The sequence below is a fragment of the Ranitomeya imitator genome, chromosome 4, assembly GCF_032444005.1.
Source record: "Ranitomeya imitator isolate aRanImi1 chromosome 4, aRanImi1.pri, whole genome shotgun sequence".
Classification (NCBI taxonomy): Eukaryota; Metazoa; Chordata; class Amphibia; order Anura; family Dendrobatidae; genus Ranitomeya; species Ranitomeya imitator.
This window is the reverse complement of record NC_091285.1, coordinates 146,573,037-146,591,833: the sequence shown is the minus strand read 5'-3', so window position 1 is coordinate 146,591,833 and position 18,797 is coordinate 146,573,037. Positions and strand designations below refer to the sequence as shown.

General features: G+C 41.0%; 1 protein-coding gene across 1 annotated transcript in view; it reads left to right on the top strand.

Annotated features, from left to right (window-relative positions):
• The window catches only part of LOC138675616 (uncharacterized), a 34,693-nt gene that overhangs the window by 3,972 nt on the left and 11,924 nt on the right, over positions 1–18,797 (top strand). Inside the window, exons 2-8 of the mRNA XM_069764004.1 lie at positions 1,699–1,733; positions 7,585–7,650; positions 8,573–8,638; positions 8,948–9,001; positions 10,949–10,981; positions 12,498–12,566; positions 17,288–17,353. Coding sequence (XP_069620105.1) covers positions 1,699–1,733; positions 7,585–7,650; positions 8,573–8,638; positions 8,948–9,001; positions 10,949–10,981; positions 12,498–12,566; positions 17,288–17,353 — 389 coding nt within the window. The remainder of the gene's footprint in view (positions 1–1,698; positions 1,734–7,584; positions 7,651–8,572; positions 8,639–8,947; positions 9,002–10,948; positions 10,982–12,497; positions 12,567–17,287; positions 17,354–18,797) is intronic.

Below are 18,797 nucleotides of genomic sequence, written 5' to 3'. Positions count from 1 at the left end.
GGGGTGCTGTATCCATTATAGCCAGCGCCGCACTCAGGCAGTAAGTACAGCCACACTCACGCAGTACAGCCACACTCGCCCACACTCACACAGTACAGCCACACTCGCCCACACTCACACAGTACAGCCACACTCAGCCACACACAGTAAAGCCACACTCAGCCACACTCACACAGTACAGCCACACTCATGCAGTACAGCCACACTCACAGTACAGCCACACTCACGCAGTACAGCCGCACTCACGCAGTACAGCCGCGCTCAGTATAGCTGCACTCAGACAGTACAGCCACGCTCAATATAGCTGCACTCAGGCAGCACAGCCACACTCAGGCAGCACAGCCGCACTCAGGCAGCACAGCCGCACTCAGCACAGCCGCACTCGGGCAGCACAGCCGGAGAGAGAAAGATGGGAGCAACATATGGTAGAATGGAAACAGGAACAGACAGAATGGGTGCAGCACATTACAACAGAATGGGGGCACAGGATGGGAGCAGAACATGACAGAATGGTTGCGCAGGATGGGAGCAGCACATGACAAAATGGGGACGCAGGATGGGAACAGCACATGACAGAATGGTTGCACACAATGGGAGCACCACATGACAGGATGGGGTTAGGATGGGAGCAGCACATGACAAGACGGGGCGCAGGATGGGAGCACATGACAGGATGGGGACGCAGGATGGAGCAGCACATGACAGGATGGGGGCAGGATGGGAGCAGCACATGACAAGACGGGGCGCAGGGTGGAGCAGCATATGACAGGATGGGGAAGCAGGATGGAGCAGCACATAACAGGATGGGGGCAGGATGGGAGCAGCACATGACAAGACGGGGCGCAGGGTGGAGCAGCATATGACAGGATGGGGGCAGGATGGGAGCAGCACATGACAGGATGGGGGCAGGATGGGAGCAGCACATGACAAGACGGGGTGCAGGGTGGAGCAGCATATGACAGGATGGGGAAGCAGGATGGAGCAGCACATAACAGGATGGGGGCAGGATAGGAGCAGCACATGACAAGACGGGGCGCAGGGTGGAGCAGCACATGACAGGATGGGGGCAGGATGGGAGCAGCACATGACAAGACGGGGCGCAGGGTGGAGCCGCACATGACAGGATGGGGAAGCAGGATGGAGCAGCACATGACAGGATGGGGGCGCAAGATGGGAGCAGCACATGACAGGATGGAGACCATATACCAATATAAATGCACACCACCCGGGCGTAGAATGGGTTTAATAGCTAGTATATATATATATATATATATACACATATATATATATATATATATATAATGTATGTATATATATATATATATATATATATACATAGACTAGTCAACAAACTAAAGGATTAGATGACACGGAGAAGTTGAACAGAAACATCTGTGAATACCTGGCACAGGGCACAGATAAGACAGAAAGAGCCACAGAGGAGAGAAGAGAACATGCGCTGCACATCTATCTCCATGGAGTAACACATGACTGACTCCATACAGAATGGCCGCTCAGAAGTGAGGTGATGATAACTGGATTGACTTTTGTGTCCTTCTGTCATTTTAGATATTGGGGTTTTGTCATATTGAGATTAATGTGAACGTTCGAATGTTTCCTTAAATCTATGAATAATTCCAAAATATTTCTGCTCTTGTTATTGTTATTATTGATTCCACCTTTTTCTTTTTTTCACAGACACCGGTAACGGAAACACTGCGCTTACTTTCAAAGTAAGAGCCCGTTATAGACTTACTTCTACAGCTGGGATCTGTTCTTTCTATTGTACAGTATCATGAATAAACAGTCCTGTTAGTGAGCGATACAATAGGGTCACAGACAGCAGCACATCCCCGTGACATTGTGATGTCCTACTATAGTTGGCATAAATTCAGGTGGCATTACCTCAGTGCCGGCCCTGATGCCCTATATCATCGAGAACGTCTGAGATTAGAAAGGCGACTGCAGCATCCTATGTGGAAAGCTGTTGTGTGTGTATGGCTGTGAATGCAAATACATGGGCCTTTCCCTTTGTAATGCCGTAATCTTCTTTTTGGGGGAATTGTAATAATTCAATGGGACGCTCTAGATAGCTGTGCCACAAACATAATGACTAGTGTGGCTTCAAATTTGGTTTTTGTACAAGTGCCATCAGGCCTGAAAGAAGGGTTTTTGGGGAAGTTGCAGAGTAAAAACATGTAACTATATGTAGATATATGCATAAAAATATCTGTATATATATATATATATATATATATATATATATATATATATATATATATATATATAAGAAAAAAAGGAAAACAGCACACAAAAAATAGAAAAAAGTGGGCTTTAATGCCTGGACGGCGTGGCAACGTTTCGGATTTCCAATCCTTTTTCAAGCAGTGAATATACAAATGAAGTGGGTTTATATAGCTAATACAAATGTTCTCTATTAAACATCAACAAAACAATATTCATATTTTTAACATTAGTGCTGATAGATTCCATATTTTAGTAAAGTGCATTAGTGTCCATGTGCATATATCTACCAATACATCCTAGAAATGATAACCATCATATACAGTGCACTATAAATATCACACATATATAGTAATAGGCAATTGAACTTACACAGATGTCCCAATCTAATACATAATTAGATAGAAAGCACACTTACAGGCATATCGCCGCTTGTATGCAATTCTCGGCGTCTTCCTGGAGTCACTGCGCATGTCTACAGCAACTGGCCCATAGCATTCTGGTCAGCGCCTGCGCAATAGTGCTCTGAAGACATCAGCGCCATTTTGGATAAGGGGATAACTTTACTTCTTGGTGTCTTCCTAGAATCACTGCGCATGTCTATGGCGTCTGACCTCTCACATATATTATTATGGTCAGCGCCTGCGCACTAGTGATCTGAAGATATCAACGCCATTTTGGAAAAGGACATAATCTTAATTCCATGAAAGAACATGAACAACTCTGCATTTCTACCACAAACCTTTATATTTGATACAGCGCTAGCCACATAAAGGTCTTTTCAGTGTCAAACTATTAAAGACCATAGTATACATTTCTTGGGCTAAAATAAGCGCTAAAGGTTAAATATTAGAACGCACCCTCACATGTCTTAGTCATATCAGATTTTTATGACGATTTTAACAAAAGCCCATCATTGATTTAATAAACTTTCCCAACTATGTGGGTATCATAAATCAGGACTGAATTACAGAGAAAGGGATACCTCATAATTCCCATATATCCTTAATTAGGAAAACCGTAATGAGCTTCCAAAATATTACTATAGGAAAATATACAGACAAGTGAGTGCCATTCATATATTTATTGAGATAACAGCAGAGTAATAAACCAAGAAAAAGTTATAATAGAAAAAATCAACTTCATTATCCATGCAAGATATATCTTTCCCTTCATAGATTGGGACATCTGAAAAAAATACATAAATAATTAAAAACAATTTTCCCACATATATATGAAACAGAGAAAATTTACCAACTCCTACAAAACCTGATTAGTTTTAAAATCCACATTTAGTCCATATGGTTTTAATGTATTGAGTTTCACAATCCATTCTAGTTCCCTTCTTTTAAGTAGTCGCACTCGATCTCCCCCTCTTCTCTGAATAGGAATCATATCTATGATACGAAATCGTAATTGTTTTTCTGTATGCGATTTCTCTACAAAATGCTTGGAGACAGGCAGATCCATACGACCCTTCCTTATGGTATGTCGGTGCTGGTTAATCCGAGTCTTAAAGTCACAAGTTGTTTCACCGACATACCATAAGGAACAAGGGCACTGTAATAAATACACAACAAATTCGGAATTGCAAGTCAAGAAATGCTGTATTTTGAATATCTCTCCAGTACTGGGATGAGAGAAACTTGATCCCTTAAGCATCAAAGAGCAGTTGACGCATGACAGACAAGGGAAACATCCCTTTCTCTCCTGGCCAGATATAGTTGTTTGACTGGACCTTCTAAAGGGTCCAATGTCAGATTTGACTATAGTGGAACCAATAGTGCGGTTACGTTTGTAGGAAAATATTGGAGGCTTGGAAAATTCTGTCACATATGGTAGACATTTAGATAACATTCCCCAGTGTTTACATATAACTTTTGAAATCTTGCTACTCTCTTCACAGAAGGACGTCACGAAAGGTATACGGTTCAATTCTTTTTTGTGGGGCTTTTTCTGAAGGAGATCGTCCCTTTTTAATAAATCCACCTTACTTTTCTGTATTTTTAAGAGATTTTTAGGATAACCTCTATCTGAGAATTTTTTTAGAGTGTTGGCCATGGGCGCTAATATGGCGCCAGCTTATGCGAACATCGTCATGAGCACCCTCGAAGAAGAACACGTTTATGTATCTCCCCACTTCAGCTATGTAGCTGCGTGGTGGAGATACATAGACGATATTTTTTTGATTTGGACGGGTCCTGAAGATAAACTGATCGAGTTCCATAATTATTTGAATGCAGTTGACGACACAATCAAATTCACCTTGGTACATTCAAATACAAACATTCAATTTTTGAATGTAAATGTGAGAATTGAGAATAATAGGTTGGTGACTCAACTGTATTCAAAGATGACAGACAAAAATGACCTACTTCTCTTTAATAGTCAACATCCGAAAAAAACAAAGGAATCGATCCCTCTTAGCCAGTTAATTAGAGTTAAAAGAATTGAAAGTAGGGAAGACTCTATAGAGAAATCCATGGAAAACACTCTAAAAAAATTCTCAGATAGAGGTTATCCTAAAAATCTCTTAAAAATACAGAAAAGTAAGGTGGATTTATTAAAAAGGGACGATCTCCTTCAGAAAAAGCCCCACAAAAAAGAATTGAACCGTATACCTTTCGTGACGTCCTTCTGTGAAGAGAGTAGCAAGATTTCAAAAGTTATATGTAAACACTGGGGAATGTTATCTAAATGTCTACCATATGTGACAGAATTTTCCAAGCCTCCAATATTCTCCTACAAACGTAACCGCACTATTGGTTCCACTATAGTCAAATCTGACATTGGACCCTTTAGAAGGTCCAGTCAAACAACTATATCTGGCCAGGAGAGAAAGGGATGTTTCCCTTGTCTGTCATGCGTCAACTGCTCTTTGATGCTTAAGGGATCAAGTTTCTCTCATCCCAGTACTGGAGAAATATTCAAAATACAGCATTTCTTGACTTGCAATTCCGAATTTGTTGTGTATTTATTACAGTGCCCTTGTTCCTTATGGTATGTCGGTGAAACAACTTGTGACTTTAAGACTCGGATTAACCAGCACCGACATACCATAAGGAAGGGTCGTATGGATCTGCCTGTCTCCAAGCATTTTGTAGAGAAATCGCATACAGAAAAACAATTACGATTTCGTATCATAGATATGATTCCTATTCAGAGAAGAGGGGGAGATCGAGTGCGACTACTTAAAAGAAGGGAACTAGAATGGATTGTGAAACTCAATACATTAAAACCATATGGACTAAATGTGGATTTTAAAACTAATCAGGTTTTGTAGGAGTTGGTAAATTTTCTCTGTTTCATATATATGTGGGAAAATTGTTTTTAATTATTTATGTATTTTTTTCAGATGTCCCAATCTATGAAGGGAAAGATATATCTTGCATGGATAATGAAGTTGATTTTTTCTATTATAACTTTTTCTTGGTTTATTACTCTGCTGTTATCTCAATAAATATATGAATGGCACTCACTTGTCTGTATATTTTCCTATAGTAATATTTTGGAAGCTCATTACGGTTTTCCTAATTAAGGATATATGGGAATTATGAGGTATCCCTTTCTCTGTAATTCAGTCCTGATTTATGATACCCACATAGTTGGGAAAGTTTATTAAATCAATGATGGGCTTTTGTTAAAATCGTCATAAAAATCTGATATGACTAAGACATGTGAGGGTGCGTTCTAATATTTAACCTTTAGCGCTTATTTTAGCCCAAGAAATGTATACTATGGTCTTTAATAGTTTGACACTGAAAAGACCTTTATGTGGCTAGCGCTGTATCAAATATAAAGGTTTGTGGTAGAAATGCAGAGTTGTTCATGTTCTTTCATGGAATTAAGATTATGTCCTTTTCCAAAATGGCGTTGATATCTTCAGATCACTAGTGCGCAGGCGCTGACCATAATAATATATGTGAGAGGTCAGACGCCATAGACATGCGCAGTGATTCTAGGAAGACACCAAGAAGTAAAGTTATCCCCTTATCCAAAATGGCGCTGATGTCTTCAGAGCACTATTGCGCAGGCGCTGACCAGAATGCTATGGGCCAGTTGCTGTAGACATGCGCAGTGACTCCAGGAAGACGCCGAGAATTGCATACAAGCGGCGATATGCCTGTAAGTGTGCTTTCTATCTAATTATGTATTAGATTGGGACATCTGTGTAAGTTCAATTGCCTATTACTATATATGTGTGATATTTATAGTGCACTGTATATGATGGTTATCATTTCTAGGATGTATTGGTAGATATATGCACATGGACACTAATGCACTTTACTAAAATATGGAATCTATCAGCACTAATGTTAAAAATATGAATATTGTTTTAATGATGTTTAATAGAGAACATTTGTATTAGCTATATAAACCCACTTCATTTGTATATTCACTGCTTGAAAAAGGATTGGAAATCCGAAACGTTGCCACGCCGTCCAGGCATTAAAGCCCACTTTTTTCTATTTTTTGTGTGCTGTTTTCCTTTTTTTCTTATATTATCGGAACCACTTAGATACTGGTTTGGAAAGCTTTGCACCGCAAGTTTGGTAATATGATGCTGTTCTAATTTTTATATATATATATATATATATATATATATATATATATATATATATATATATATATATATATATATAATGTATGTATATATATAAAGAGCAAAGGTACAATCATATATATATATATATATATATATATATATATATATATATATGTCCTACTACATCACATGTTATTCTCAAATCAAGGCTACCTGGCTACCCTCCAGCATCTACACATCATCTCCTAGCTCCAATATCCACACGCTGTACATGTGTGTATAGATAGATAGATAGATAGATAGATAGATAGATAGATAGATAGATAACGGGACTGTGAGGTGATGTGTAGGTGCTGGAGGGTAGCCATGTATGATGGAAAAGTATTGTGGGGAAATTGGTAATATGCTGAAGATGGTGGATGAGTGAGGTTATGGAGTTATGGAGGGTGAGAATATGAAGGGACCCATCTCTTTAATCAGAATGACCAATCAGGTTATTTACTATGGGTTTTCTAAACCTGAAAAAACCCTTTAAGGTAACTGTTATCTCAGTTTAAAGTGATTGTCTCAACTTCACAATAGTCCTTATAAAGACGGCCATCTTGAATCCTCAGTGAATAACTGTTATCACAGAGGTGCAGAAATTGCAGCTTGCCACAAATACGCCCATTACAGGGCTCTGGATGTACACGGTGTTAGTGTAAATCTATTTATGGATATCTAGACATAACAGAAATGATGTTTTCCTTACTGATATTTGCTGACTCGCTGTCTACTTGTGAATTGTTTTTCAGAATGTCAATGTTGACTCTCATGTTCGTTCCTGTTTCTCTCTTGCGACCAAATTTGATGAACTTCAGGTAAATTTTTCTACAAATATATTCAGTATAATAATAAATCTATGAAAACATTTAGAAGGTAATTTGTCTGGCTATTATTCATGAAAATACCAATATCAATCAGTCATAATGGATATAACAAGTGAGAAACAAGGTTTTCTGGTGGAAATGTACAGAAGAAATGTCACCATTGCCCCTAGTTTCTCCATTGTTTCTCTGCACAGGGAGCTGTCAGTCAAAGTGCCGGGCCGCGCTTACAGCCTCACAGTACAATGGGCGGGGAATGTAACCGCTCGGGCATGCCTATGTGACTGAAATCCGGCAGCTCCCTTGATGAGCGGGCCTTGTGGAGCCAGACGCCCCTGATTCATGAAGAGGTGCAAGCTTCCTTATGAATCAGGACCAATGACGTCCAAGTCTGAGTGATCTTCGCCATAAATCTTACTCAAGTCCCTGCCGGAGGAAGATTTGTGTCATAGCGAATGTCAACACACGTCATTCATTTATCGGACCTGGGCGAAAAATGGCACGAGAATGTCAAAAGTAGCAATGCAATTATACAGGTGACTGAACACTTGAACAAAAAAATCGTTCACATGCTAAAATCCAGTAACGATGAAAAAAAAAAAGAGCAACGTGCTTCTCTCTATTTACCTAACAACCTGGTGGGATCGCCGCCATTTTCATAAAAAAGGTATATAAAAAGCAGATTAAATAAATGCTGCCAGTATAAAATATTTCCATGGTACCGAAGTAGGTGCAATCAGCTGAGTTACGCCAAACTTTTATGACTTTTGACTCCATAATTCTGGTGCAAAATCTTTGATGAATCAGGGCCTATATCCGTAGGTGAATAACGTTTTCCAAGGTGATGGGTTCACTTACCACACAGTTTGTCTACTTGTGCCACAATATAATTAAGACAAATCTTTTTTTTTTACAGGGATATGCTGGCGTTGAATGGAACATACAAGCCCGATGCATAGTTAACGACATAATCTATTCGCTGGTATTTGTCTTACATTATATATTTTTTATTCTTTTTTCTATAGAAGTGATGTCAAGTAATGTCATTTTGATCTAACAAGAAACAATTTAAACATATTAAAAAATATGAAAATTTGGACAGCACATGAATGGTTAATAACATTAGAGTAAATGAAAATAAAATTCAGAGTATTATTATTCTTTCATATAACAACATTCATATGTTTACATCCCAGTGACACCCTGTAATAATCTATTCTTGAAACGTAACTCATGTCCCATGTTCTATTAGCGTTACGTTACTCACTACATCAACACTTTTTCTTTCCAGCAATGTTTGGCCTGTGAGCTTGGCTGTTCACTGGAATATCTTCTGAAAATCTCAGTAAGTTTCTTCCTGCTTATGTTATGTTATTGATAGATTTTTTCTAAACCTTACCAAGGTGAATGATTTTGTTATTACATTTAGATCTATTGATTTAATCCTTACAATGATAATGTAAAATATGATAAACATTAATAACACCCCGTCATATGTATACTAGTAGAATAAATACTGAAATCTAGCTTGTCATCCTATTTTACAGAAGCCCACCATTGCTTCTACTGCAGAAGATGTTCCTAGTATGGAGGGGTAGGGAAGCATTAAAGGGGGTATCTGGGACTATACAAAAAACCAAACATGTCCCTAAGCACAAGGAGGCCGGTAATTGCAGCTTAATGCCTGTTGTGCACGATGCTGTCACAGACCGCTCCTGCTGGAGATTGAGCTGCCTCTGCGGATGTGACAGGGCGGGACTTTCCTTTTGATTGACAGCAGGCTCCCCCAGTTAGGCAGCGGGGATCTGGCTGTCAATCAGAATGACCTCAGAAGTCCCTCCCATCAACAGAGGGGAGCGGAAAAGAAGCCTCCGCTCTGTAGACGTGACGTCATTAGAGGCTTCTGAATCAGGGTCAGTTATTTCTTCTACCATGTCTCTGGCTTTCTACTGCTCAGCAAAATGTCCGCCGCCTTTATTTTGCTGAATTTGCATGGAGCAAATTACAAAAAATATTCTGTATTCTGAAGAAAATAATTTCCATTCTAATAAAATCACTGATCTCTGGTCCATACCATTGTGGCTCTTCCTGATAATGCAGCTGAAGTAAGGCCATCATTAACAATAAGTCCAGATCAATTCACTATGCAGCAAATAGCTATTCATTTATTGATTATGCTTATTTACATAGCGCCATCATACTCCACAGCGCTTTACAGATATTTCCATCACTGTCCCCATTGTCACAATCTAAATTCTGAAATTTGGAATGTGGGGAAACCGGAGAACCCGGAGAAAACCCACCAAAGAGGGAGAGAACATACAAACTCTCTGCAGATGTTGTCCTTGGTGGGATTTCACCCCAACTCTACAAAGCAGCAATGCTAACCACTGAGCCACCGTGCAGCCCACTCATTAATGTGGAGTAAATAGATTTCAAGGAAAATGTCCTGAAGTTCACAGATCCTAACAGGATTGGCTAAAAAATAAAAAATGCCCTGTGCCATTTCACACCCTGGTTAAGCGGGCTAATGGCGCTAAGCCCAGAAGTGCAGGATTTCCCACAATGCTCAGCTGTCAAGTCAGATGATATAGCCCAGCCAATAAGGGAGGCTGTCACATCCGGTGTAACAGACGGGGGCAAGCCATGGAGTGCCATCTTATGCCAGTGAGGTGTAGGCATAGGGGATTATGGTGAACTATTTTCAGTGCTCGTGTAGATTAGTTTTTAAAGCAAAATCTCCATAACTCGGAAATTTTAAAATGTTTTCATTACAGAGCTCAAAACAGGTTCACTACACACCTAGGAGACATCGGAGTGTTAGAAATCTGTTCTATGGGCAATTAGAGGCTTTTCTGTATTGCTATCCCAGACAAATGTATTCAGCGCAAATCAAATTCTTGGGGAAAATTTGGAGAAGACAACAAATTCCATTTAAAAAAATACCCATGTATCTATTATATTCATAAAAAGCAGCATTTATTAAACACATGCATATTCACATTTTCACTCAAGTCTGATCTATATTATATAAGAAGCGGAAAATAATGTTCACATCGATCATAGTTATAACATCTTTTACTCACTGTCAGACGGCGTAGTGAAAACTGCAGGATAAATTGGTGCCAAACAGCCAGTTAGTAACATTAGTGCATGTTGGGGACGGTTCTAGGAGCTGAAACACCTCTGATAACTGCGGGAGAGCCTGAAAATCTATATATACAGCGTAAGAAAATATTTGTCAAGGATTAGAATACGTGGAATTACCGTACTTTCTTTTTTCTTTCTTTAGGGAATTCCACCTCAATACTGTGCCTTAATCTTGGTAAGTGACAACCTACAAAAAGGAGGAATGGACATACAGTATCATATATAATGTCAGATCAGAAGGTCATAAATCAGAGATTGTAAGTTACATGATATATGCTTTGTAGCAAGAGAGTTAAAAAGAACAAATCACAAATAAACGGAAATGACGACGACACCGTGGGGAAAGTTCTATTGTTACAGGAATAATTCACTATGTGGAGGAGCAAATATATTAGAAGTGGTAACGAGATATTTGATGAGAAGGAACGTTCTTGGATATTGATTGAATTGGAAAGTGAATGTGACAACATATACATGTATAGTATAACGTCACTAACACATGATTGCCAGAAGAAAACACACCGGCTGATGCTGAGCGATCGTTGTACACGTGATTCCCTCCTGTGTTTTGCGGACAGAAGTGTATGGGATTCTGTGCTCCAACCACTTCTGCTCAGTGATACTGGGATCCTGAGAATGCACCTTCCATCCTGTATAATCTCATCCCACAAGAAAAGCCTATTATATACAGGACCCCAGATTTCTAGTAAGGCTAGGTTCACATTACGTTAGTGCAATCGCTATATTCCAAGACCTGTAACGCTTTCAGTTTTCATTCTGGGGCTCGGAGATGGATTATTTTTGAGCCCTGAGCTGCCGTTTTTACTGGCACCATTTTGGGATAGATACATTGTTTTTATAGCCTCTTATTGCATTTTATTTTAATGTTTTGGTGGCCAAGAAAACATAATTCTGCCATTTTGATTTTTTTCTTATTAAGCTGTTTACCAGTCGGATTAATTTACAGTATTTTATATTTTAATAGATCAGATTTTTACAAGTGCTGCGATACAAAATATGTGCATTTTTATTGGGGGGAAAAAAAGAGATGAAAAACATTTTTTAGGCTTTTCACTGTATTTAATAGTCCTTTTAGGGGACTTGAAGCTGCAATCATCCAATCGCTGAAATCATAATCTCCTATGAGCTCCAGCCACAATCTTGCTTTCATGAGGGTATCGTCATGACAAGCACGGGGTCTTCAGCACTGGTAAAGGCACATGATGGCTGATAAAATCAGGCACACTATTTTGGGAAAGGTACAGACTCGACATTGAAGGGACATGACTTTTGACGTACATGTACATCAAAGAACGCAAAGGGGTTAATGCAGTTTTCTGCTTAGGTCTCCCACCAGTCGCTATAAGGGAGAGCTGCTATCAGGTGACTCCTGTTGTATAGGAATATAGGTTCTGCTCACCTGTGTTTTATTCAATGTTTGGTGGTAACTGTATAGCTCCACTGCATAACGGCAGAGCTGTGTTCTGTGACTACCGATTGGCTGCCGTGTCTACAGAAGCTGAGAGGGTCCAAGTTCCTCCCTGACTTGTCATCTGCTGCTTATAGCCTCATGTACCTGCTAAGGAATCCTGAAGGGCTGGTGTAATGGGTTAATGCATGATTCCATTACTTTCTAATAATGAAAATGGCTGACTAAATTATAATATACTAAATCATCCTTTACCTTTCAGGCACGCGATATAAATGGGCTTTTGAAATTGAATATTAAAGACCTTCTGACAAAATTTCTCTTCTGTGTGGTAAGTTACAGTTATGGACAGTTCATTCCAAGACAAGTCAAGAGACAAGAAAACAGCACTGAGAAAAAGCAAGATATATATAGTAGACTAGCTGAAGAGCCCGGCGTTGCCTGGGCATAGTAAATATCTGTGGTTAGTTATAGCACCTCACTTCTCTTATTTTCCCATCACACCTCTCATTTTCCCAATCACATCTTTCATTTTCCCCCTCACATCTCTCATTTTCTCCCTCACACCTCTCATTTTCTCACTCCTCTCATTCCCCCTAACACTTGTCATTTCGACCTCACATGTCATTTTCCGATCACTCCACTATTTTCCCTTGCTCCTCTCATTTTGCACTCACACCTTTTCATTTTCACCTCACACCCCTCATTTTCACCTCAGTATATACATGTTTGCATCTCCCTTATATATAGTATACACCTGTATGTCATCTCCTGTATACAGTATATACCTGTATGTCATCTCCCCTGTATATAGTATATACCTGCTGTGTGTCATCTCCCCTGTATATAGTATATACCTGTATGTCATCTTCTATATATAGTATATACCTGTATGTCACCTCCTTCTATATATAGTATATACCTGTATGTCATCTCCTCCTGTATATAGTATATATCTGTGTCATCTCCTCCTGTATATAGTATATACCTGTATGTCATCTTCTATATATAGCATATACCTGTATGTCATCTCCTCCTGTATATAGTACATACTTGTAGGTCATCTGCTCCTGTATATAGTAGTAACCTGTGTGTCATCTCCTCCTGTATATAGTTTATACCTGTATGTCATCTCCTCCTGTATATAGTATGTACCTGCATGTCATCTCCTCCTCTATATAGTATATACCTGTGTGTCATCTCTCCTGTATATAGTATATATCTGTGTGTCATCTCCTCCTGTATATAGTATATACCTGTGTGTCATCTCCTCCTGTATTAGACCTCGTTCACACGTTATTTGCTCAGTATTTTTACCTCAGTATTTGTAAGCTAAATTGGCAGCCTGATAAATCCCCAGCCAACAAGAAGCCCTCCCCCTGGCAGTATATATTAGCTCACACATACACATAATAGACAGGTCATGTGACTGACAGCTGCCGTATTTCCTATATGGTACATTTGTTGCTCTTGTAGTTTGTCTGCTTATTAATCAGATTTTTATTTTTGAAGGATAATACCAGACTTGTGTGTGTTTTAGGGTGAGTTTCATGTGTCAAGTGGTGTGTGTTGAGTTGCGTGTGGCGACCTGCATGTAGCGACTTTTGTGAGATGAGTTTTGTGTGGCAACATGCGTGTAGCAACTTTTTGTGTGTCGAGTTGCATGTGACAGGTTAGTGTAGCAAGTTGTGTGCAGCAAGTTTTGTACATGGCGAGTTTTGCGCATGGCGAGTTTTATGTGTGGTGTCTTTTGAGTATGTGCAAGTTTTGTGTGAGGCAACTTTTGCATGTGTTGCAACTTTTGTGCATTTGGCAATTTTTCCACGTGTGCAAGTTTTGCGTGTGGCGAGTTTTCCATGAGGTGAGTTTTGCACTTGTGGCGAGTTTTGCGTGAGCCTAGTTTTTGCATGTGGCGAGTTTTGCGCGTGGCGAGTTTTGAGTGGCGACTTTTGTGTTTCGACTTTTATGTGGTGAGGTTGGTGTATGTGTGGTGAAATGTGTGCTGAGGGTGGTATATGTGTTCAAGCACGTGGTAGTGTGTGGCCCATTTTGTGTGTGTGTTCATATCCCCGTGTGTGGTGAGTATCCCATGTCGGGGCCCCACCTTAGCAACTGTACGGTGTATACTCTTTGGCGCTATCGCTCTTGTTCACATCTGGCAGCTGTCAATTTGCCTCCAACACTTTTCCTTTCACTTTTTTCCCCATTATGTAGATAGGGGCAAAATTGTTTGGTGAATTGGAAAGTGCGGGGTAAAAATCTCACCTCACAACATAGCCTATGACGCTCTCGGGGTCCAGACGTGTGACTGTGCAAAATTTTGTGGCTGTAGCTGCGACGCCTCCAACACTTTTCCTTTCACTTTTTCCCCATTATGTAGATAGGGGCAAAATTGTTTGGTGAATTGGAAAGCGCGGGGTTAAATTTTCACCTCACAACATAGCCTATGATGCTCTCAGGGTCCAGATGTGTGACTGTGCAAAATTTTGTGGCTGTAGCTGCGACGCCTCCAACACTTTTCCTTTCACTTTTTTCCCCATTATGTAGATAGGGGCAAAATTGTTTGGTAAATTGGAACGCGCGGGGTTAAAATTTCGCCTCACAACATAGCCTATGACGCTCTCGGGGTCCAGACGTGTGACTGTGCAAAATTTTGTGGCTGTAGCTGCGACGGTGCAGATGCCAATCCTGTACATACACACACACACACACACACATTCAGCTTTATATATTAGATATATATATATAGATGCGGACACATTTTATATAGTTAGACATGAGCGGATCACCGCACTGTTCTCCGGCCGCCCCTGTGCTTGCTACATACCGCCCTCTCCTCTCCACTACCATGCTCCACATCTCTGGCCTCTTCACCTTAGGCCAGGACTAGTCACCATCAGGCCTTGGAAGTCACTGCACGTCATAAGGTTACAATGCCATGATATCACGACGTGCGCTGTGACCTTATAACGGGCCGGAAGTCCTGGCCTATAGTGAAGAGGCTAGGCGCACAACTACAGAAAGAACAAGCCTGGATGGCGGGCAGCGAACTGCGAGCAGATGGGGGCTGAATAGGTGAGCAGTAAGGGGAATGTTAGTTACTTTTATTTTTCACATGTCACATTTACTATTCTTTGGGGTCTGGAGAGACCCCAGTGCATAATAAGGAACACTCAATTTGCAAAGAATTCATCAAATTTTAGGTGAAAATTTGAAAAGTCGGCAAATTTGATTCCTAAACAATCTACTTAAGACTATACTGTATATAACACATGTGGAGTGTATCCAAGTCACACATGTTGCTCTGAGAGTGCTGTATTCTAGATTTATAATAGGTTTTATCATATTCATGGCTAGAATCAGCTTCGTACAATACTCTAGTTACCTATAATAATATTGTAGAAAATACAGCTTCCCAAGTACAATTTGTGTTAAAAATGATACTTCTATCTAGGAAATGTAAATTACATAGAATTAACACATGGGGAGATTTACTAATGAAAACAGCCAGAAATCAGTCTAAGGCCCCCCTTACACGTCCGCATAATAAATGTATGTGTTACATGGTCCGTTTTTACCATCTGTGTTTTTCTATTGTGTGTCCATGTGTCCATGTGTATCTGTGAGTTATCTGAGTGACATCTGTGTGTATGTGTGTACCATCCAGGTAGGTAATAAATAGATGTCTGTCACATATATAAGTTGTGCCCTGAATGTGCAGCTTACTGTACATCTATCAATCTAAAAAATAAATAAATAATTGGAATAAAATGACGTGCGGTCCCCTTAGTTTTAATAATAATAATAATAATCTTTATTTTTATATAGCGCTAACATATTCCGCAGCGCTTTACAATTTTGCACACATTATCATCACTGTCCCCGATGGGGCTCACAATCTAGAATCCCTATCAGTATGTCTTTGGAACGTGGGAGGAAACCGGAGTGCCCGGAGGAAACACGGAGAGAACATACAAACTCTTTGCAGATGTTGTCCTGGGTGGGATTAGAACCCAGGACCCCAGCGCTGCAAGGCTGCTGTGCTAACCACTGCGCCACCGTGCTGCCCCTAAGGATAAATGATGGGTGTTGGTCTGATCTTCTCTTTCTCCTCTGGAACACCATGGTGTTGGTTTTCTTTAGGTTGACCGGTAGGGCCCAGGTGGAGCTGAATTTCTCTAGGAATTTCAGGTTGTCCTGGAGGCCTTTCTCGGTTGGTGACAGCAGCAGCAGGTCATCTGCATACAGCAGGAATTTCACCTGGGCGTCGTGGAGGGTGAGACCTGGTGCTGAGGAGGATTCCAGGGCGGTAGCCAGCTCGTTGATGTAGATGTTGAAGAGCGTTGGGCTTAGGCTGCAGCCTTGTCTTACTCCACGGCTCTGCTGGAAAAAAGCCGTTCTTTTGCCGCTCACACTCACGCTGCAACCAGCAAAGGTAAAGCAGACAGCTGAAAGCTGATATTTTCAGGCAGGGAAGTCCATAGTTGTTGGGCACTTCCCAGTCTAAAAATACCAGCTCGCAGCCACCCCAGAAGTGAAGAATCGTTGAGAGACCCCAATTCTGGCGCTTTGCCTAAATCTGTTCATGTAGTGTAGTATGAGTGTAATAATATACTCACCTACTGCTGCTTTCTCCAGGATCCAGCAGCGCTCTGCTCCGCTTCTGAGTGACGTCACCGCTCGGCAGAATCTCCACATCACATTGTGCTCAGCCTGACCCCATAGTGTTTTTTTTACAATGTAAGTCTATGGAACGTCAGAATGAATCTCCATAGTGCTTTCACTGTAAGAGATTTCCACCTCACACATAGAGCGTAGCGTGATCCGGAGAGTCTGAAGTGCGGTGACATCACTGAGAAGCGGAGTGGAAGAGCGCTGGATCATGCAGAAAGCAGAGCTAGGTGAGTATATGAATACACTCACACTACTCTACATGCACATATACATACATTTAGAGAACAAATATTCATGAAAGTACTGCTGTAAGATGACTAAGAAACACACAGTATTTGTAAATCTGTCCCATTATTTTACATTTCTCAAAATCTGCAGGAAGGAATCTTGGCAAAACTAGGTTATGTTCTGAGTGACCTATTGAATACACTAATTGGAGCTTTGGTAAGTGGTATTTACTTATGGATTCCTATGTGTGTTATGCGCCTACTCACAGGGGAGGCAAACTTATCCTTCTTTCTATGTCCATTTCCTTAAATAAAACATTCACATATTTACCACAAGAGATAACTGAGAAAAATGTTTTGTGATTTCTGTTGTAGATAAGCCTTAGTACCTATCTAAACAGTGGATGGGGCTTAGTTAGAGACAAGAGGCCGACTACAGGCAATAAATCTCCTTTAATCTAAGGGTACCGTCACACAGTGCCATTTCGATCGCTACGACGGTACGATTCGTGACATTCCAGCGATATCGTTACGATATCGCTGTGTCTGATACGCAGCAGCGATCAGGGATCCTGCTGAGAATCGTACGTCGTAGCAGATCGTTTGGAACTTTCTTTCGTCGCTGGATCTCCCGCTGTCATCGCTAGATCGGTGTGTGTGACACCGATCTAGCGATGCGATCTAGCGATGCGTTCGCTTGTAACCAGGGTAAACATTGGGTTACTAAGCGCAGGTCCACGCTTAGTAACCCAATGTTTACCCTGGTTACAAGCGTAAATGTAAAAAAAAAAAAACAGCACATACTTACATTCCAGTGTCCGTCAGGTCCCTTGCCGTCTGCTTCCTGCACTCACTGACTGCCGGCCGTAAAGTGAAAGCAGAGCACAGCGGTGACGTCACCGCTGTGCTGTGCTTTCACTTTACGGCCGGCAGTCAGTGAGTGCGGGAAGCAGACGGCAAGGGACAGACACCGGAATGTGCTGTTTGTTTTTTTTTACACTGGTAACCAGGGTAAACATCAGGTTACTAAGCGCGGTCCTGTGCTTAGTAACCCGATGTTTACCCTGGTTACCCGAGGACCTCGACATCGTTGGTCGCTGGAGAGCTGTCTGTGTGACAGCTCCCCAGCGACCACACTACGATTTACCTACGATCACAGCCAGGTCGTATCGCTGGTCGTGATCGTAGGTAAATCGTATAGTGTGACGGTACCCTAAGCCAGAAAACTCATTTAAGTTCTAGCTAGTGATGAGCGAATGTGCTCAGATAAGGTGTTATCCGAGGTTCCTCGTGTGCTAACCCAGAATCTTCAGAGTACTCGGATAATATATTCGAGTCCCCTCACCTGCATGTCTTGGGCTGTTACACAGCGGCAACACTTACAGGGATTGTTCGTGCATCGATGGTTGACCTGACACTTCGCCCTTTTGCCAGGGCTGGGTGTGGAAGGTTGTTGCCGAAGGATTTTCTCCTTGCGTGCATTCTTTTCAGTCACATGAGAGCCACCTAACTCTTTTGCAAGCTCAACCAGGAAGTCCACCCCTCTCTCCTGCACCCCAGTGCATGCCTGATAAAGAACATGAGCATTCAGTGCTGCCATGTCAATCATGTTGTAGAACATAATGTGATGCAGCGGTAGCAAGTTCAAACAAAACGTTCTT